At 47.6% G+C, this 23371-nt stretch overlaps 1 protein-coding gene across 3 annotated transcripts in view; it reads right to left on the reverse strand.

The window, feature by feature from the left end:
* The window catches only part of CACNA1B (calcium voltage-gated channel subunit alpha1 B), a gene marked incomplete at both ends in the record, with an annotated part of 161608 nt that overhangs the window by 127620 nt on the left and 10617 nt on the right, over window positions 1-23371 (reverse strand). For all 3 annotated transcript variants that reach the window (XM_080928036.1, XM_080928034.1, XM_080928035.1), the window contains 3 exons: window positions 835-1025; window positions 2216-2368; window positions 4314-4405. In XM_080928036.1, the coding sequence (XP_080784162.1) occupies window positions 835-1025; window positions 2216-2368; window positions 4314-4405 (436 nt within the window). The remainder of the gene's footprint in view (window positions 1-834; window positions 1026-2215; window positions 2369-4313; window positions 4406-23371) is intronic.

The raw sequence follows: 23371 nt of genomic DNA on the forward strand, positions 1-23371 counted from the left end.
ACCACTACCTCGAAAGGTGGCAGGCACTCAAGGGAGGAACCTGAAGGCAGGAACAGAAGCAAAGGCCATGGAGGAGTGCGTCTTACTGGCTTGTTCAGCCTGCTAACTTATACAACCCAAGACCACCTGTCCAGGGGTGGTGCCCTGCACTAGGCTGGGCCTCCAAAGCAACCACTAACTACAGCCAGTCTTACGAAGGCTTTTTCACAGTTGTGGTTTTCTCTTCTCCAATAACTCTAGTTTGTGTCAAGCTGACAAAAAGACCGACCAGAACAATGGACAGAATATACAGAAAGCAAACATGAAACACAAGCTCCAGGGTCATCCCAGCATGAGGTACATAGAAAGGTTCCTGGGCTTCAACACAGTCCTACAACTTCTCCACGTTGCCTGGCCCTCAGACCTCACTAGCCCTTGACTCAGTCTAGAAAATTCCAACAGAAATAAGCTAGTGGTCAACAGCTAATGACAAAGTAATCAGCTTCTCTACAACCTGTTTTTAATCACTTGTTCAACAGGCCAACAGAAGCGTGGCACGATTCATCCCAACGGGCTGAACAAGTAGCAGGTTCACAGCGTCATCACTAAGAGCAGCAGCAGCAACAGCTCTGTGTTACCTCTCCTGCTGTCTAACGGTCTCCTAAAGGAGGCTGCAGGAAGACCCAGGTCAAGAGGCTGAGTTGATACTGACCACCAGGTCCTGGTGAAACACCTGGATAAAGGGTCTCCATTACACATTAGAGTAGAACGGTCACAAGTGTCCCCAAGGGAGACCCTTCAGATCCTGAGAGCCCCAGACCCCACCACCAAGACTAGGGCCAAGATGTAACTCACATTGTAGAGGATGTCGGTCCAGCCCTCCATTGTGATGCACTGGAACACCGTCAAGATGGCAAACAAGATGTTGTCAAAATTGGTGATGCCAAAGTTGGGTCCTGGCCAGTACTCCCGACATTCGGTGTTATCCCCACACAGACGAGCAGGGGCCTCCTTGCCACAGGGAAAGTCACCCACAGGCTCTGCATCTGTGAGGAGAGTAAGTCTCTGTCAAGTCACTGCCACCCTTCACACGCCTGCACCTGATCCACCTCTTACTGACCTTACAGCCACCACCACCTCAGCCACCATCCGCCCTCAGGAGCTCCTTGCCCATCCCCCCCCACCACATCTCCAATACCATGCAAATACTCTAGAGCCAACCCTAACTATGGCCTGACTTCTCTCTCCCAGCCTGGGGGAAGGGAGAGGAGCTAAGAAAAGCCTGATAAATGATTATTACGTCTATTTTTCTTCCAATTTGCTTGACTAAGTAAGCCCTTAAGAGGTACCAGCAACTGGGTATTTGTGGCCAGTCCCTTCTCTTGTGTATTGACAGTTCTGTCCCCCTCCCTGTAATTCCTACAGGGTTCTCCTTCCCTTTCTTGTCTCACGGCACTGCCCTAACTCCCAGTGTTAGGACTAGAGGCAGCTGTCCATGACTTGTGTTGTTTTCTACTTTAAAGGAAAGGCTCTGAACTTACCATGATGTTTAATATTTGCAGGGATTTGACAAAATATCTTACTTCCAGCTTAATAAACGTTTTTTTCTAATAATAAATGATTTACATTTTAGCAGGAGCTTTCTCTACATCTAAAGGGTCGTAAGATGTGGTTCTCTCATTTTATTTAGTTATGCCTCGGCCTCCAAACACACTGCAGCTTCGTCCAGCATTTACCAGCCTGTGAGTGGAACTCACCGCAGCTGCACTCTTGGAGCAGCCAGGGCTGCCTGCCAGACGGTCCCTGCACTAGCCTCTCTCCTACCCTCCTCTCTAAAGCAGCAGTAGGACCCGAAGATGCCACACCACGTCCAAAGCCCTTCCTCCACTCTTCATTTTCCGTACAAGGCTCAAGTTCTTCACCATAGCCCTGAAACCAAACTACTTACCGTCCCTGGAACCAGGGTGCCATCCGGGTGGCCAAACAGCAGCCCAGGTCTCTGTCCGTCTGTCAGCTTTATCAAAGGCTGGCCTGGACTGTTTGCAGAGCATACCCCAAGCTATCCTGTACTGAATACTTTTGTTTCCTTCATAGATGTCACAGTGTTGTTTCATTCAATTTACTTGTCCCTGTTAATCAAGCTACTGGAGTATAAGTTCTACGTCCTAGGTCTGGAAGCTCAGACGCCCCTCCAGCCCTGGAACCAGGGCCTGTCCCGGGGCCCTGCAGGGCTCACCTGTGCTGTTGGAGAAGCAGGCCTTATGGAATTTGCCCATATAGAACTCGAGGCCAATGATGGCAAACATGAGGATGGCAAAGAAGAGCAGCAGCCCGATCTGCAGCAGGGGGACCATGGCCTTCATGATGGACTTGAGCACCACCTGCAGGCCTGGGGTCAGAGGGACACAGAGGGGGTCAACACTGCAGGCCTGGGGTCAGAGGTCAACACTGCAGGCCTGGGGTCAGAGGTCAACACTGCAGGCCTGGGGTCAGAGGGACACAGAGGAGGTAGGTCAACACTGCAGGCCTGGGGTCAGAGGTCAACACTGCAGGCCTGGGGTCAGAGGTCAACACTGCAGGCCTGGGGTCAGAGGTCAACACTACAGGCCTGGGGTCAGAGGTCAACACTGCAGGCCTGGGGTCAGAGGGACACAGAGGAAGTCAACACTGCAGGCCTGGGGTCAGAGGTCAACACTACAGGCCTGGGGTCAGAGGTCAACACTGCAGGCCTGGGGTCAGAGGGACACAGAGGAGGTCAACACTGCAGGCCTGGGGTCAGAGGTCAACACTGCAGGCCTGGGGTCAGAGGGACACAGAAGAGGTCAACACTGCAGGCCTGGGGTCAGAGGTCAACACTACAGGCCTGGGGTCAGAGGTCAACACTGCAGGCCTGGGGTCAGAGGGACACAGAGGAGGTCAACACTGCAGGCCTGGGGTCAGAGGTCAACACTGCAGGCCTGGGGTCAGAGGGACACAGAGGAGGTCAGTCAACAGTGAGTGCTATATAGGCAAAACAGGCAAAGTGCGGGGCCCTAAGGAGAAGTGGGGTGCACAGTGTCTGAAGCTGGGGAGAAGGAAGATAACAGGTGCTGGAAGCCTGAATTCAGGACAGGAAATGGGCAGGGTAAGAAAGGGAAAGAATTCAGTGTCTGAAGAGAGCAGGAAACCCTGAGGAAAAAAGAATAAAATACACAGAAGAAAAGGAAGCTTCCTAAGAGGGAAGACCGGGGAATCTGAGGAATAAGGAGCAGGGGTCCTAGGAAGTAAGTAGAGAGTTTCCTAGTCCACCTACCTCCTTAGGAAAGGAAGACAATTCTCTAATTGCTACTGGCCTAAGACATAGCACCTAGACAAAGTTTATAACACTCCATCCCCCACCCCCCCCCTTCCATCTTGGCCTCAGTTCTTAGATATGGAGCTGAGCCCTTGCTTCTTCTGAGCAGAACAGGAAGCCAACCAATGGTTTTCTTGCAGTGGTTTCAGGACCACACAACACCGAGTCCCTGCCCAGGCCCTTAGTAAGTGGAAAGTCAAATCTGTCCTGAGCCACGGGAACAGTCAGTCATAAGGAAAAGTCTGTGTCCTTCAGATTTGACTCCTTGAGTGACACAAGCATATCTTGATGACGACCTCAGCAGCAGTCTCTCTGGGCTAAGCCGAGATAGCCTTACGCAGCCTGAGGCATTCTCCTGAACTACCACCCCCTGCTTGCTCTCTGTTCTTCAGTCCCAGAAAATGAAGCTAAGAGGTAGAAACACAAGCTAGGAAAACAAGAGGGCCACTGTCTGGGATTTGGAAAGAATGAACTGAAAAGGTCCTGTGGTTTAATCAGAAATGTTCCCCATGAGTGCATGCATTTGAATACCTGGTCCCCAGTTTGCAGCACTGTTTGGTAAGGTTTCTGAACTTTAGGACATAAAGGCTCCCTGGAGGAGTGACAGCACTGAGCTGAGCCGGGAGACTCTACCCTGGCCCATTTCCTGTTTTCTCTCTCTGCTTCCTGTGTGTCTGAGATGTGATCTTTGGACTTCCTGCCCCCACCACTTGCTATGTTCCCCCACCGTGACTTGAACCCTCATGTACTAGAAATGAAAGTAAACTCTCTGTGAGCGCCTTGTGGCTGATGTTCATCACAGCAGCAAAACATCACTAACACATGCCCACCCCTCTCTTCCTTAATGTCAAAAGCAGACCCCTCATGGGTAAGTATGTGTTTGGTATCACAAGGCTCCGGGTTCAATCCCCAAAACCCCCTCCCAAAGTGCTCAAAAGGCCCAATACTTTGATGAGGATGGAAGAATTATTTTGGGCCTGGCTGTCTTAGCTACACTTACTTGGAATTCCAGACACCAGCTTCAGGGGCCTAAGCACACGCACAGCCCTCAGAGTGCGCAGGTCAAAGTCAGTTCCAGCCGTGGCGAGGATTCTGGCAAGGACAATGACAAAGAATGTAAGAGTCTCCACACTGAGTCTATGAGAAAGCAGCACTGACTCCGGCACCTATGAGTCCATGAAAAACACCCACCCACCACCCATGTGTCATTTCTCCCAAGAGCAGCAACACATGCTTTCCTGTGTCCCCTACCACCCAACCCTGAGCCAAAACGGGTCACAGCCAGGCAAAGGGGGACAGAACTGACTCCTGAAGGAGTAGTGACAAGGACTTCATCTGTGTGCTGTCCCTAGTTCGAAGACATCATCTGAGTGGGCACTTAACCCATCATCTGAATAGCAGGTGCTCTTATGCCAACTGAGTCCATGCTTGGACCATATTCCCAGCTCAACCCTAACTGTACTTCCTGCTGCTCTGTAAAAGATGGCACCATGCGGCAGCAGAGGTGCCTGAGCCATACCCCCTGTTCCTCTTCTCACGCTAGTCCAGGGGAATAGGAAATGGAAGGTGGGTTCAGAGACTCAGGAGAACATCATCATAGCGTGACGTCAGCAGAAAGGCTGGAACCATGAGCCAATGAGTCCACACCTGGTCCTTCTTCCCTGCTGCCTGGCTCCCAGGGGTCAAGGGTAGCAAGCTCAGGGAAAACAGTCCTTTTCACTAGGCTGACTAGCCATGAACTAGGGAGGTTTTCTGACCTTAAAGACAGATATTTTCAATTAACTAAGCATAAGACCCAAACACCCTACTGAGAAGAAAGGCACCCTGCACCGTTCCCCAGTCAGGCCAGCTTGTTCTGTGCCGCTGCAAGTGACTACACAGGAGATGCCCACAGCCCTCACAGACCCTGAACACACAGCTCATATGGCATTACTGCCAGGGCAGTAGTCCACTGCGCCCATTCACCCAGTGACCTAAGCTGAGATAGTTCCACATCAGCTTCAAACCTGGTCCGCTACTTGAGTACTATCTGACCCTGGGATAGTTACCATGGTGACCTTCACTTCTCAGATTCTACCTTCATTCCATCATGTGTACAGAAATGGCTGCAACATATAATCCAAGAGCTGCTCAGAGCATCAAGTCAGAAGAAACTCTGAGACTCGGCATCTAAACTCATATTGCCCCCATCTCTCAGGTACAGGTTGACTTGCACAGAAAGGAAGCGTGCAGTTGGTAGCCCAGGACACCCACGTGTATTACCCTGGACCTGACAAGCAGCCAGGCAGTAGTAGCCTTGCTCCTCTCTCTGAAGAGAACAACACACATCTGTGTGAGCCTACACATACCCAAGCCTAGCCCTACAACCACATACATAGCAACCCTACACACACCCTGCTATAGTCCGCCAGCCAGAAGCAATGAGAAATACCCAAGCCTGCTCAACAACCAGCCAGGTAATGGTCCTGCCTTCAGATAAACCAACACAAAGACGCTGGCTTGCAGCACCCTCAGGCACCCACACCCAACCCAACAGTCAACCAGGAATCAAACAGAATACTTAAAGCTGAAGAAGTTAATGAATGAAATAAAAATATATGGTTGACAACGGTTATACAAACTGGGGTGAGTAGGAGGGGAAGGCTCTGGTCTTGAAGACGGTAGTTTTAGCTAATTCAATCAGAGAAAAAGAGCAAGAAGAGTGACAGCTCATGAAGCCCACAGGACAAGAGACAGCAAAGGGAAATGTACACACAGGAGCTCTGGGACTGAGGCACAGCAAGGCCCAGGAAGCACATTTAACAAAATAGCTGACATGTGTCCTTCTTGGAAAGATGGAGCATCTGAATTTGACTCTCTCCAAGACACATTAGAACCTAACAGTCAAAGGCCAAAAGAGAATTCTCCAATCCCATATTAAAGGACTCCCGTTATATGATGTCTCAGGACAAACCTTGAGGACTGAGAGATAACAGGACACATTCAGAGTGCTGAAAGGGACATATGTGCTACACATACTGCACCCAGCAAAGCTACCTTCGGAAATGAAGAAGTAAAGTCTGCCTCACATAAGCAAACACTGAAGGAAGCACCCCAGACCAGCCCTATGACATAGGATTAAAGAAATCATTTATCTGTAGGTGAACACAGCCATCATGAAATATACAGAAATGTAGAACTTACCAGTCAAGAAGACATACAAAGAGGCAGAGATGCTCATCACTATAGAAACCACCAGGGCAGTAAAGATTAGTTCAAAAAAAATAGAAAAAAACAAAAGACTTATATAACAGTCAAGAAGTCATTAATGACAGGAGTCACTTGTTACCTATGAATAATGATTTTTAATTGAAGTAAATCCCTCAGTAGGCTGGTTAAATGGATTTAAAAAGAGGGCCTGATTATATGCCAACCACAAGAAACTCACATCGCCTGCAACTAACATCCAAGCAGGACAAAGAAAGCCAAAGAGAACTGTACCATGATGAAAGGAGGGCCAGCAAGAGAAAGACAAGCAAAGTTACAGCAAGACAACTGTAAACATGGAACCAACACAAACCCAAAGAAGGGCACGAGGATCTACAAGATCTACAGGAGAGACAAGGTTCCACTACAGCGAGAACTGAAGGTCTAAGAACCCACTTTTATCAAAGGGCACATCTCCCACACAGAAATCAAAAAGGAACATCCATTAAATGAGATCTAGACCAAATGGACCTAACATAGTTACAGAACACTTCACACCACAGTCACATTTACAGTCTTCTCACCACAGAAAACATTCTCCAGGACAGATCATACTCCAGCCACCACAATCACAGCATGTGTCTTTTCTAACCACAATGAAAAAAATTAGAATCAGCAACTATGACAAGCACACAAACACAGAGAAATTAGACAACAGGTTCCTGAACAAGCCATGACTCTTGTAGAAATTACAGAGAAAAATTAAAAGTTTTGTAGGACAAATAAAAAAAGAAAGAATGAACACATATATATGGGATACACGAATGCAGTTGAAAAAGCAGGATGAATTTGTTGTCCAGAGAGTCCTCCAACAACCACTCTTGCAGCAAGCAAGAGTAGAACAAGTGGCAAGTTGCAAGCAGGTGAGGGCACCACAGGGGTGTGCACAGTGTCCAGCAGAAACGAACCACAGCTAAAGCTTTCAACTTGGGTTCTGGGCAGAGGTCTTCTTAGAGATGAGCCTCTAGCTTCCAGTTCCTACCTTAGCTGGTGTTTTTATAACATGGGATAAATAATACTAACCTCTGTTGGAAATGGTTTGTCTCCTAGCTGTTCTCAAAGGTGCAATGCTTTTAACCCCCTTAGACTGTTTGCTGTGCTCTTTCCCCTTGCTACAGAGTCAGGGGAGCAGCCTGCCCCAGGACAAGGAGTCTTGGAACACACTTGAGAACATCTGGGGATGAAGAGATGGCTCCGTTGTTAAAAAGCATTTGTTGTTCTTGTAACGACCCAGGTTTGATTCCCAGCTCCCCATCAAATGCAACTCCACTTGGAGGGGATCCAACACCCTCTCTGGCCTCTTTGAAAACTAGGTACACACATGGTACCCATATATACATGAAGAGAAAACATTCACACACACACACACACACACACACACACACACACACACAAATCTTTCTGAGCTGAACAGAACACTCACACACACATAAAATAATCTTTCTGAGCTAGACTGAACAAAAGCAAATCTTTCATTAAAAAGAATAGAATAGAATAGAATAGAATAGAATAGAATAGAATAGAATAGAATAGAATAGACAGGACAGAACAGGACAGGACAGAATTACATTATTGGTGAATGACGGGCTGGATAGCACCGTTCCCTTGCAGAGAGCCTGGGTTTGATTCCCAGCACCTATACAGAACTACACTGCCATCCCTAAGTCCAGTTCCAAGGGATCTAATGATATATTCTGGCCCCTACAGGCACTGCACTAGTAACAAAATATCCATATATATAAACTTTTTAAAACTGATATTAAAGGATATTACGGATGTCAAAGAACACAAAAATCAAACTACAAAGTAATAACTTAAAAGTCTTGTTACAACACCCCAAAGAACACCAACAAGAAAATGAAAAGTTTGTTTTTAGCTTGGCCTAAAGACACAGGCCTGTGATCTCAGCTACCTGGATAGCTGAGGCATGAAGACCTCATTCTAGGCCATCTGGAGCCACAGAGAGAGGTCAAGATGAGCGTGCATAACTTAGTGAGACCCTGTCACAAATTAAAAGTAAGAAGAGGGCTGGGAATTAAAAGTACTTTTGGTAGAGTACTTGCCTAGCATGAACAAGACATAGGTTCAATCATCACCACCAACAACCACCACACACACACACACACACACACACACACACCAATCAGAAAAAAAGGAAAAGATAAGGAAGAGAAAGTCAAAGGCAATTCCAGTGCGTTTAGCAGAAAACAATTGACACCAAGTAAAAAATAAATCCCCATAAACCACATGAAAATTACAAAATGCTTATCAGAAAAATCAAAAAGTCACAAGAAGGGGGGGAACTATTCGAAGCCATTGGCAGCCAGGGAAATTCACACCCCAAGCTGAGAAGGCTATGTTAAGCCTTGTGCTGTTTCTCCCAACAGCTCTGCTGCAGAAAGAAAAATTTGCAGAATCATTACAGAGAGCGCCTGGCTGATTCCAGTAAATGTTAAAATGAGCAGCCCTGTGACTCAGGAAGTCACTTCTACCCATAGACAACATACAGGCATGTTCACGCAGCTCTTCGTAAACGTCAAAATGAGATAATATGATAATCATGGAACATGCATACAATGGGCACATTATACCCGGGTTAAAATGGATGAGCGTACCCTGGGCGTGGGCTTTAATAACCTATCTTTAGCTGCCTGGAGCATGCAGATGTAGAACTTCATGCCTGCCTGGATGCTGCCATGCTCCCACCTTGATGATAATGGATAGAACCTATGGCCTGTAAGCCAGCCCCAATTAAATGTTTTCCTTTATAAGACTTGCATTGGTCATGGTGTCTATTCACAGCAGTAAAACTCTAACTAAGACACATGAAAAAAATAGATGAGCATAATACATAATATATTATATATGACATATAGTATATAATGTACAATAAATATATAATATATAGTATATAGTATATAATATAATAATCATGGAACATGCATACAATGGGCACATTATACTCTAGTTAAAATGGATGAGTGAAATATATAATACGCTCATCCATTTTAATAGTAATATTAAATATATTTAATAGTAATATTAAATATTAATAATAATGTACAATAAATATATAATATATAATATAATAATCATGGAATATTATACTCTGGTTAAAATGGATGAGAATGCAAAGTTAAATAGCCCTGCATGCATTAGTATATAACACGTCCAAAACAGGACTGGCAGTGTGGCTCAATTGGTAGTGTGCTTACAGAGCATGCATGGAGCCCTAGGTTTGACCACAAGCCGTCCTGTGGAGTAAAACACAGCCCACTACCATCCTGGGGCTCTGGAACCCCAGAGTCTCATCTAAGCAAGAGCCCCATCCAGCCCTCAGCCAGCAAGGCCTATGCTAAGACCCACAAATGGTGCCAGAGAAACCTTCACCTTCATCTGCTCAATAGACAGGTTCCCTGGTGGATTAGAATTCTAAACTCCAGAAAGACTTAGAACTAAACACAGTTCTACTCTTGCTTTTCAACTTGACTACGTCTGGAATTAACTAAGACGGAAGTAGCTAGGCACACCTCTTCATTTCATCATTTAATGCGGGAAGACCCACTTCTATTCCAGATCCTTAGAAGTACGAAGATCCACCTTTAATCTGGGCCACGCCTTCTGCCTGGAGCCTCTCGCCCTCACGCACTGGTACCAGAGCCCGCGTCCCCACTATTCTGGCGTGTACTGCGGCGTCAGCCTTGTGGTGTAAACAACGGCTGGATTCTTCGACCTTCTGTTAGTAGACAGCCATTGCTGTGTTAGCTGGATCACAACATGGACGCCATTCTAACAAATCTTTTCTCTACATGTAGACTCACTCCAACACTTCTGTTCCTATGACAGTGGTTCTCAACCTGTGGGTCATGACCCCCATAGGAGTCATAAATCAGATAGCATGCATATCAGATACTTACATTATGACTTATAACAGTAGCAAAATTATGACATAGCAACAAAGTCATTGTGTAGTTGCGGTCACCACAACATGAGGTCACAGCATTAGGAAGCTTGGAAACACTGCCATAGAGAACCTTGAGTAATACAAAAAATGTTTATGAAAAAAATCAATCCTTCTGTGGTAATACCTGAGTTATGACTCAGAAAAATTCTCAGGACACAGGCAACTGCACTGTGAATCTAATTTAAAGGTTATGGGGGCCAGGGCGCATCTGCTAAAGGCACTGACTGCCTGAGTAAGAGACCTGACTCCCCACAAGCTGCCCTTTAACATACATACGTTAGCACTGTAGTATGTACATGCACACACACTCACACTCACTCACACAACACACTCATACACACAACACACTCATACACACAACACAGTCACAGACACACAACACACTCACACACACAACATACTCACACAACACACTCACACACAACACTCATACTCACATACACACAACACTCACACACTCACACAACACACTCCTCACACACACAACATACACAACACACTCACACACAACACACTCATACTCACATATACACAACACTCACACACTCACACAACACACTCACACACACAACATACACAACACACTCACATACAACACACTCATACTCACATATACACAACACTCACACACTCACACACACATTCACACAACACACTCACACACACAACACACTCATACTCACATACACACAACACTCACACACTCTCACACACACACATTCACACACACAGTGAAGGAGACAGACGGACAGAGACAGGCAGAGAGAAACACAACAAAGGACGGTGAACTTTGACCCCCACCTCCATTTTCCCAGGCACTTGCTTACAGACTTGCAGCACCATGGTGCTCCTTGTAATTAGCATTTTAAAATAATTAGTTTTGTTTGTATTTAGTATCTTATTTGTTTAAGAAAATGGAAGCCAAAGCTCAACAGTAATGGTGCAGAGCCTCCGAAGACTGAACTAGATAGAGCCTGGAAGCAGAAGGCCGAGTGGCAGCTAACTAGACAGGAGAGTAAGACGGAACAGAACTGCTGTGGGCAGACAAGAACCTGGTAAAATGGTGATGCTGTGATCCTCACACACTTGTTTACACGTTGGGAACCTGTCCTATGGAAAACCCGGACTTAAGACTCTGCCCGTATCACGCTGGTCATCACAGGCTCACAATCCATGATCCAGTTCAGATCCCAGTGCTTGCCATGGACCACAGCAATCCGTGCAAGTGTCTGTGCGACACATAAAGGCTGCACACGTACCAAATGGTCTCTCCCACCATCCTGAAGGGAAGCCACCGCACATGACATAACAGAGACAGACGGGCTTGCACTTGTAGCACTGCTACCCAGTCGGGTCGGGCACTGTGAGGCCTGCTGGGGGCACAAAGCTTTTCGGGGGTGACGTAGGAACTCAGTTTAGGAACTCAGACCCTCGGCATACGCCCAAACAGTGTTCAACTGTGGGCAATCACTTCCATACATAACACCTGTGTGTATGCGCAGCTGCAGCAAGACGCAGAGGCACGCCAAGGGCACGGAGACGCGCCGGCCCAGACACCTAGACATGGTCCAGGCGCGGGGCACACTCATGGGCACGGGGACACACAGTGCTGACATGTGGACACATGTGTAGACACAGGGCCTCAGACAGACACGACATCATTTCCCTTGTGAGAAGCCCTCCCAGGAACAGAGGCATGGAGGGGGGACAGGCTAACCTCCAGTCTCAAGTCCCCGCTGGATGTCCAGGGCCACAAACAGCTGACTGAGCAGCGCCTGCCAGCAGCAGCAGGTGGGGCCCCAAGACAGCTGCTCTTTAGATCTGCAGCTTGAGAGCCCTTTGAGCCGCTGAGCCTGGTCACACAGCAGGAGCACAGAAGTGACTGACAACTGGTGCTCCCGGGCTCCATACATGCAGGACACCTTGGCTGGAGTCTGCACACCCTCTCTGCCTCTTTCTGTCCCGTCCACCAATGCTGGCTCCTTGGGGCACCTGCACCAAGTGTGGGGGATAAGCACAGAGCTCATGGTACCCAGAATCCACAGCCTATGCACATAGTTTTGGAGCTATGTGGAGACAGCCATGAGGACATCACTGAGCCGCAGGGTCTCTGCCCGGAAGGCACAGGAAGCCTCACTGAGCTCCAACACTGTCTCTCAGAACGGTCTTCCAGCATGAGGGCTAAAGGTCCTCTGAGCAGAGCTAGCAGCTCTACCTTGAAGCTCCTATTACATAAAGTCCCAGCAAGGGAGCAACATAGGGTGACAGTGTCCCCAGCAGCCAGAACAAGCAGGACTATGCCATCCCAACGCTGCTACAGGCAGCCCTCTGACACCTAGAAACATCTAAGTTTGGGCAATGGATTAGCAAAATAAAATGTATGTGTATGTGTATAATGTATATGCATGTGTATATGTATATATGTGCACGCCTCTGTGTGTGTGTGTGTGTGTGTGTGTGTGTGTGTGTGTGTGTGTGTGTGTAGAGGAAAAGAAAATCTATCTTTCATGGGTCACCACTCCTGTGATGGAAATTTAAGAAGAGTCTCTGTCCCTCATAAGGGCTTAGACTAAAGGCATCGATCATCCACTAGGCTAGACAGCTAAGGATGCATCTCCGCTCTCACCCAACCCACACTCTAGGCTCAGTCAGTCATGCCTAGAGGAACTCAGAGTTATTGGCTACTGTGACCAAAATGTAGGAGGTCTAAGGGGCAGCAATTTGAGTCATAGACACTTGGCCTGTCTATCTGCATATCATCCTTTATCCCTGACACAGAGGCCATAGAGAAGTGCCAAGTCTGTGCTGGGAGTCCACGAGACACTACTCAGATGTGCCCAGGGGTATCGGCACTTAAGTGGCAAAGTCAAACACCGTGTCCTTGCTCTCTGCTTGGGAAAGGCAGTCTACATCACATACCCCAGCCAGGCCCATCCAGAGCAAAGAGAGCAAACATCTCAGCAGGGAAGGCCCAGGGAGGCAGCCCCTCTGCAGCAGCAGCAGCAGAGGCAGCATTACCTAGGACTGCTTTGTCAGTCTCTTCCCAGGTGCTTGTTTCCATAGAGACAGGCTTTCTGAGTCTCATCCAAAGATGCTTGGGCTTTCCCCAGCCTGCTGGCCCTATCCCCACTCCAAGAAGACAAGACAAACAGACCCAGGGCTCCCTGCTTTTCCTGTAGTACAAGCCCAAGCTCCAAGAGAAGCCCAGGGGATCTCAGGTAGGATGGAGAACAGACCCTGAGAACATACCCAACAGCAGGTAACCGTGGGCTGCCCACTCTCCTGCTTCTGCTAATTACTGTGGGCTCTGCATCGTCAATGACTCAACTCAATGATAATTCCTGCCTGGGTACCATTAAGCTAATAGTTATCAGAGCCCAATATAAACAGTACTCATCCATCACAGACCCAGGATACAACACAAGGTAGGACTATTTTAAATTTCTGATATTTTAAGTTATGTTTTCAGTTTTAATTATTGTGCCTAAGATATCTATGAAACAAAAATGCCTCTAACCTGTAAGCCCTGTGCCTACGGCAGACACTCCCTGAAATGCTGGAGGCCATTGTTTAGGAGAAATAACAAGCCACATGGTTTCACTCCCTAAACAAGTTTGTTTGACCTAAATATACCACATCACACGTAGGTGGGAGGTATGTGAGCAAGAAATACGTCAGGATGCACGCTTGCCCTTGATTGGACTTGTTGGGAAATATGGTGGCCCTATGGTTCAGCTTTACTAAAAAGCATAATTTGTCAGCATTTCTTTGGGACCCCAGAATGGTCCCTACCAGACCCCATCATCCTGGCCAATATTTAATTAAAGCCTGTTTCAAATTTGGCTCAAAATTGTAGAACTGGTCTTTCATGATTCTTGGGTTTAACAGGCTGAAAATGCTCAAAGATAGAATGTCTGAAAAATATGAAAAACATATAAACCAGCAGAGTGAAAATGCTGAATAAACTCTAAACAGTGAAAATGCTGAACCAATTCGGACCATCCAACCCTAACCCAGCACGTTAACCCCCCAGAAAACTAAGAATGGAAGTTTAAAGTAGACAGACACACACCCTAACAACGATGGAAAGAAATTCACAAGTTTCACATCACAAAGCACACAGGACAGCAGGAACGACACAGCTTAGAGGCTGAAAGAAAACTGTCAGCTGAGGAAAATCCCTTCAGGAATGAAGGGGAAATCAGGACATCCTCTAATGAGCAAAGCGAGTATTTCCTTCTTCCTTTCAATTCTGTGAAATCTAGCTGATGGCTGGAGAAAAGTCAGCTTCCTTGGATGTAGTTATAAATATATACAGAAGAAATGTTTAAAGCAATTATAGTTTCTCCTCCTCTAATCCTGTAAAATACCCTCCAGAGACTGGGGCAAGCTTTGCATTCACAATGTATAAATACAAAACTATATAGGAAACACACAAAAACCCTGTAGGTGTGGTGTGGCGTGGTGTGGTGTGGTGTGGCGTGGCGTGGTGGCACATGACATCAATCTCAGCTCTTGGGAGGCAGAGGCAGGCACATCTCTAAGTTCCAGGACAGCCAGGGCTACATAGAGAAACCCCATCTCAAAAAGAAAATAAAAGGCCTAAAAAGGTGTGTGGGTTGGAAATGGTTCCATGGTTAAGACACTGGTTCTTCCATCAGACTGTGGTTTGACTCCCAGCAGCTCATGACTGACTGTAAGTCTATTTCCATGGGATCTGACGCCCTCTTCTGGATTCTGTAGGCACTGCATGCACATACTGCACAGACACACATGCAGGCAAAACACCCATACACATAAAAAATTTAAATAAATAAAAACTCTTTTAAAATACTGTATATAAATCAAGATAGAATCCTAAAATGTGTTTAGGTGATACAATAAAGGCAGTAAATAGTTTTGTTAGTAAAAAAAATCAGCTGATTTAAATCCTTCTATACCAGCAGTATATCAAGTAGATATGGTCTGAATAAAACAGAAAAGCAGTAAGCTGGAAGAGAGATCTACAGACTTCAAGTGAGAATGAAAACCTTCTGTGCTACTCTCTCAAAAAGGCAAAGAACAAAATAACAATATTTCCTGGAATAACTCGGCTAACAGAAGTGTTCCGGAACTTTCTTCGAGCCATTGTATACAGTCTTTCCAAGTGTCTATGGGCGCATAAAACAGAAAAAGCAAGCTTGTCCAAAAGAACTCTTAACCCAGCTGTAAAACTGAAGTCAGACTGATGTGCTCTTGGATGGCAATGGAATCAAAGTGGAAACGTACGATTCTGGAAAGTCTCCACGCACTTGGAAACTAGGCACACCTCTGAGCAACGCCTAAGTCACACTGGAACCCAGTGCAGACGCAGAAGCATGCAGAACTGAGTTGAACTGACAATACATTACAAGGCAGTGCAAACAGGAAACGTATACCACAGAAAACAGATAAAATCACACTATCTCAACTCACTAGTCTGAATTCTCACTGCAAAAACTTAAGACAAACTGAAGTAACAATATAGGAGCAGAACAGCTGTCTCAGTCAGGGTTTCTATTCCTGCACAAAACATCCTGACCAAGAAGCAAGTTGGGGAGGAAAGGATTTGTTCAGCTCACACTTCCACATTGCTGTTTACCACCAAAGGAAGTCAGGACTGGAACTCAAGCAGGTCAGGAAGTAGGAACTGATGCAGAGGCCATGGAGGGATGTCACTTACTGGCTTGCTCCCCCTGGCTTGCTCAGCCTGCTTTCTTATAGAACCCAGGTCAACCAGCCCAGGGATGGCACGGCCCACAATGGGCTGGACCCTCCCACCCTTGAGAAAATGCCTTAAAGCTGGATCCTTTCTCTGTGATAACTCTAGCTGTGTCAAGTTGACACAAAACAAGCCAGTACATCAGGTTTTCAGAAATTATAATAAACAAATTAGAGTTGACTCTTCAAAGACAGTAGTAAACTTGATGAACCTCTAGCAACAGTGGCAAACAAGAAAGACAAAAGGGGGGGCAGAGAAGAGGCTACTCAAGAGACTTCAGACCAAACCCACAGCTACAACAACACGTCCAATATGCAACAGATAACCTGAAAATCCCCCGTGACAACTGAACCTTGAATTTTGTAAACTCCTCAAAAGAATAAATCTCCAGTCTTAGAGATGGATTCATTCCAGAAGTCAACGGAACATATCAGGAATCCTAGGAAAGAAAATTTTCCAAATTTAATTTATAAGGCTTGTATCTATGAGCAAACCCCACAGTACATAATCTTTCTTTAATTTATTTTTACAAGTTCCAGTGAGATGGCTCAGTGAGTAAAGTCTTTTGCTGCCAAACCTGCTGACAGGTTCAATCCCCAGGACTCATGAGTTAGAGAGAACCAACTTCTACAGGCTGTCTGCTGTGGCATGAACATACTTGTACATGTACACACATAGGCACATGCATACATGCATACAGCACTTAAATTTTTTAAAGAAAAACACAAAATAAAGGTTCTAATGTTTTGCCAGATGCACTGAGTCTCTGTATATTCTGCTAATTTTTGTCTATTTATTTATTAACACAGCCACTGAACTCAGGGTCTCATACATGATAGGCAATAGTCTATCTCCAAGCCACATCCTCAGCTTAGGTCTAGTTGAAGTGTTTGATGCCGAATTCCATTATCAAGTCAACAGAAAGCACAAATCACAAACTACAATGATTTCAATATATCATAAAGCAATCCACTGCCTGTGAGCACAGGTGAATAAAAATATTGGCAACCCGAAATGCCAGCAAAGACAGAGGTTTCTACACACTGCAGTGGATTAAGGCTCTTTAACAATCCCTAAGCATGGGGCCGTAATATAGCCTGGTTACTACACTCTTTAGCTACACACACACACACACACACACACACACAGACTCCCACAGACAGACTCACACAGAGACACACACAAACTCACACACACACACACACACACACACATACACACAGGCCCAGATTTACACAGACACATTCACACACAGAGACACACACACACTCACAGAAATACAGACACACACACTCACAGACATACAGACAGATACACACAGACACACACACTCACAGACACACAGACACACACAGACACACAAGCACAGACTCGCACACACATACTCAAAGAAACTATTGAACATGTCTGCAAACTCTCCCCAGGGAGCTGATTAGACAAAATGCCCTGATCCGTACCTTCCTGTCCTTCAGACCGTTTTTTTTATAAACCACGCCCATCAATGTGCTGAGCCACCTCAACTGCATTTTCCTGCTTTTCTCTTTGGCCACAACTTAGTAACTACTACAGTGTTCCAAATGTTCTTACTAACTTGCTATGGTGACTTGTGTTGCATGACTTTAATGGGAAGATATAAAAACACCTATTCACCCCAGACCAACAAACCAAAGAGAAGATGCTTCTAAGTCCAGGCTGATGAACGGTGAGTTCACTGGGGTTACGGACAGTAATGTGGGAACTCAGAGGTGTTTACCTAAACTATCACCCACCAGTGTGGGAACAGGGCAGCTCTACCCTGAACAGCAGAGGAGGGAAGGCACTCTGCAAGCCTCTCTCCAATCCTCACAAAGGACAGGACCAACAGCGCTCTCCTCTGAGGGCCTCAGGTAAGTCATCACACACGCTCGGTATCAACATGACCACAATACTACCCAGAACAAAGGATACAGCCCCGTATATGTGAGCTGATTTCTGGCACTTTTACCATGTTTGTTGGGAGCAACGTTCACGGTAAGACACATAACTCCACACATAGGACAAGGCGCTTAAGAAATACTTTGACATGACCATGTCACTAATCAGCAAATTCCTCATCTTGCCTCTTTCCTTGGGTCTAAGCTGAGACACAGCAATATGACAATTAACAGTGACCCTACAGTGACCTCAGAGTGCCCGGGATAGAATTGTGCATCTCTGGCCTTCAACTGGAAATTCGAACGATAGAGCTTAGTGAGGAAGGTATGCCAGAGGCTGGGATGGGCTAAAGGGACTCTCACTCCAAACAGCCAAGTTGTAAACTAAAAGAAAGTTCTGGAAGTCTAAGGACCATACTTGTAAGGAAAAGTTATCTGCCTACTGCCGACAAGGACAAAGGGCTAGTGTTCTGTAGAAATCAGCTGCCACCAGAGCTGCTTAATCCAACACCCAATTCAGAGCAGAGCCCAAACTCTCCAAAGCCCAAGGCCGGAACACAAACCACCGAGGTAACTGGGCTGGCTTTCCTAAAACAGTAGCTTCCTAGGCAGATGAAGCTGTTAAGACTGGCTTTGTCGTGGGGGGTGGGGGAAGCAACGGAAGCCGAGCAGGCAGGTCGTCTGGGCTGCAGACCTGTGTGTTCCTCTTGATTGTCACAGTTCTGACCAAGCTGGTGGCTGTCCTGTGGGCAGGCATTGGTGTCCTGCTGCGCCGCTCCCACGGTGCAGGCACAGAGCGAGGAGCCCGCGGTTCTAGCTGGGCGTCCCCACAGCCAATTTTCCTGAACAGTCTTCCAGCTGATGTGGCCACTGGCATTTATTATAGTTGGGCCAGCGTTGGGAGCAGAGATGTCCATAAATGGTGGTGAGCAGAGGATGGAATCCATACTCCAAGAATGTGAAAAAGTCAGCGGAAACCCACAGCATCCATGCCTTCAAAGGACTTCTATGGGGAAATTCTCAATGTGGCCATTGTTGGCTACCTCAGACCTGAAAAGAGCTTTTCTCTCGAGTCACTTATTCCTGCCATTCAAGGTGATATTGAAGAAGCCGAAAATGCCTGGAGTTACCAGAACATTTGAAACTCAAAGATGACAGTTTCTTCCAAGTTTCTAAAGGCAGAATTATGAATGGCCACTGATGGGAAGTTCCTTACCTGTCCACCCACAAGTGTCTCATGCTTCTGATACATATTGGAAATCAAGCGTTTCCCTTACCTCCATCGTGCGGCATAATACAAAAGATTCCCTCCAATTGAAATGTAGCGCCAGAAAAGCTGCTGTGTTTAGAATAGTCTGTGGAGACTGGCTCTGTCGTGAGGAGGGGGCAGGCTGACCCCACTGGGCACTGACGCAGGTGGAGATGGAAGTCGAAGCTTCTGTTTATTTGCCATCCAAAAATCTTTGGGCCTTAAAAGGTGTTCTAGGTCTGCTCCTTAAAAGAAACCCTGGCTGACCATGGGGCCCACTGTGGGGGCTCACCACTCAGAGACAAAGACCGCTAAATATTCCATCCACTGACAACGCACTTGATAGCACAGCAGCCATTCTGTCACCCACAGCTCAAGCAATTGTCTCACCATAGCTATGCTTCTGACACGTCTGGCTAAGCAGACAGTGAGGCTTCTGAGGACTCACTACGCTGAGCAGCAGGAGCACCGGTAACTCCGGGCGGGCCCATGGACACGCACGGGCTGGAGCCTGTTAACCTTCATGGGGGACTTAGGGGTCTAAAGACGCTAGCAGAGGAGTAATACAGCGAGAGACCTAGAGTTAGGCTTGGAATCACTGGCACCCCAAAATCGAACGGACACCAAGCTGCTTCTTACAAATGGACACACAAAGGGATTTCCTGAGGTCATGACCTGAGGCCTTCTCCTGCTCCTGGTGAAAAGTTGGACACTGTTGACAACAAATGCTTTGCACTCCGCCACAGGGTCGTTCGCGAGCAGCACACTATCAGACCTCACTGCAGACTGAAGAGGAGGGTTTATTATAAGGCCAACTTCACTGTTGGCTTAAGAAACTGCCTGGCACCAGCTTTTCCCACAGCTGCCACCAACAAAAAGATCTCAACCAGAGGCTGGATGATTTAAGCAGGGAGTGCACTTAGCATAGTAGACACAACGTATATCTTTCTATAGTTGCTTAGAACCAAACCATGACGCCGGTGAGGGTAGCAAGCCTGGATTTAGCAATAAAAGAAGCTAATGGTCAGTGCCACAGCATCTGCAAAGGGTGGTGCTCGGTGGAGAAGAAAAGCCCCAGATGTGCCTATCACTTGTGTGATATTCCTGAAACAACAAAATCACAGAAATACAAAAAGTTTTAGTGGTTGCAGGAAGTGGGCATAGGGTGAGGATGCGGGAAGTCCGCAGGGTTACAGAAGGGCGCGTGAGTGCTGCCCTGGGAACGGGAAGCTCAGCACCTTAGCTGTGGTGCTGTATTGTGAGGCGTTGTCACTGGGGAAAGATTGGCAAGGATGTGATGTTCCCTCCATCCTTCTTATGAGTGTGTGTGTGTGTGTGTGTGTGTGTGTGTGTGTGTGTGTGTGTATGAGAGAGAGACAGAGAGACGGGGAGAGAGAAGTCTAAATTAGCTCAAAATGAAAGCATTACCTGTTTTTAAGGTGGTGTTATTCAGAGCTCACAGCACCCAGCCATTGAGCTTGCCTGGTCCACAGGGACACACCTCTGCCCCTGATCCTACCAGTGGGCGCCAGTGTAAGTCTGGTGAGTGTGTAGAAACTCACATGCCAACCATTCCCAAATAAAAGCTCTGACCCCTCCTGTCTGCCCATCTGTAGGCAAGAGCCCACCACCTCCTCTGTATTGATGAGGGCTGTAGGCAGAAAAGGAAGCTAACTCTGGCCTTCTACCCACCAGGGAGCAACACTACTTCCTGAGCTAGGACCTGAGACAGATGCTGAGACTACACTTTAGACAACACACTACCCTCAGAACACACACCCCAAGGACCTTCCCTCCTCCCCATCCTCAGCCTCTTCTGGGTCTGGTGGCTAATGGGAGGCAAGTGGAAAGCACGCATCAGGAGAGGCCTGGAACAGGGGCTACTGAAGTTCACCACAGTGTTTATCTAGGGCCCCAAGGCACTACAAGATACCAGGGGTTCACAAAGGCCCTGGCCTAGAGCTGCACCCTGCCCAGCAGCACATCATTGCCTATTCACTTTAGACCAGGGGCTCGGCTCCCCTCCAGAACCGGCCGAGTACAGCTGAGTCGAGGCTGCACAGCCTGTGTGCGGCTTGGATGTGTCTGCTGTGCAATGCCCTGGTGACAGAGTGGAGGTGACAGAGAGCTGTGACTGCGGCCAGCACTGGAGAGAGAAGGTGGTGACATAACACAACCCCCAGTGCACACGGGATCCAGCACTGCCTCCCCGGCCAGCCAGGACATGAAACTTCCCAAAGGGCTTCCCAGCTCTTCCCAGAGATGGTCTCTGTGGCGGTTGATGTGAACTCCAGAATGGAGCGTACCGCAGGCTTTAGTGTAACAGCAATGAGGGAGGAAAGCCAGCAGAGAGTCACAGGTTAACTACAGGAGTCGCTATGTGGCCTTCGGGGACTCTGTCCTAGAAACATCTGGCTGGCTATACTAGAAACCAGGAAAGCAGGCGAGGGGACGAAAGCCCAGGAAACGGCAGCTCCTGACACAGAATCCAGGCTGAGGAGGCCTGCCACCCTGCCTCGGACCAGAGAGAAGCCATTAGTAATCATTCTCACCTCAGTGGGAATCACAGCTCTGGGATACTGAGCAGAAAAGAGGGAAGCGGTGAGTTCACTATGCTTTGCTCACAGTGCGGCCCTCGCTGGGGACCTGTGATACCTGTGGGAGTGTAAGCACAGGATGCAGCAGCTGCCACAGGTTAGAATATCACCACCTGGACACCACACAGCACACCAGGGCTCCCATGCCAGAGCACCCGTGCCTGCGCCTATCAAGGAATGCCAACCGGGACACGGCGATGGTAGTGAGCTCAAAACGCAGAGGCTACCAGGCAGAACTGGAATGTCTGTTCAAGATGGAAACTTGGGGATTCACAAGACCCCTCCCTCCTAAATGGTGACAACTAGTTTACAGCCCATTTCAAAATCCTGACCAGGCCTACACTGGCCCAGTTTGGGAAAGGGTCTATGGACCTCAGAGTAAGGTACATGTTAAACCAGACTCTTATTCCTTTGCCTGACACCTGCTGGCGCTGTATGTGTCAGGACCTTGCTGGGTGCCACAGGCCTAGATTATAGCTCACGGTGAAGTTGCCAGCACCCTGGGTCCATTCTGTGTCCCAACACAATTCCTTGTATTCTGTGGTCCCTCACCAGCCTGGCCACCCATGGTGCTAGGTTTTACAAGTGCATACATCCCCTTTCCCAAGAAGTTCCTGATATCTGAGCTACAGTGGTCAGGTGTGAGAGGATCCGATGAGAACATGCAAGTGTCTTGGCTGATCACCATGGATCCTGACCTCTGGGTCTCACTCTGAATAATCTGAGAGGCCTTGGGAGGCATCAGGACACAGAGAGGGCATGTGTCCTAAGGTGGTAGCCAGCAATACCAAGAAGCAACTGGAAGCATATCTCATTCCTAGACTGTGTAGATGCCCAAGGGTCTGGGCTACCGGGGATCATGGATGCTCCCAACTTAAGTCAGTGGTTGGTGGGTTTCAGGAGCGCCTCCCACCACTCACTGCCCAGAGGCAGGTGGGCCTTGCACAGCATCAAGGACTACCTCTCAGAACTGAACTCCTAACCCTAACTGATCCAGCCACATTTAGGGGCAGCAGATAATCAGAGCCCTGGATGTAGGAAGGAGAAGGGACTGGCACCAGGGGCCATTTCCCTGCCCCCCGCAGAGCCACAGGAGAACAGCCCACTGTGTGAAGCTGCTTGGACCACTGCTAGACACACAGTGGGTCAGCCTCCATTCAGACACCTCACTGCCATGCCACAGCGCTTGTACCTGTTCAAATATGGCTTGGGTCTCTTGGTGGCACTGCCTCCTTGCCCTGTAGCAGATGTCCACAGAGTTCATCCATTTGCTCTGTCCCTAACTTCCTTGTGCCTTCCCAGCCCAGGTGTTAGACACTAGCAGCTTAGCCATGCCTGCCTCTAAACTC

The sequence above is a fragment of the Micromys minutus genome (genome assembly GCF_963924665.1).
Source record: "Micromys minutus genome assembly, chromosome: 13".
Classification (NCBI taxonomy): Eukaryota; Metazoa; Chordata; class Mammalia; order Rodentia; family Muridae; genus Micromys; species Micromys minutus.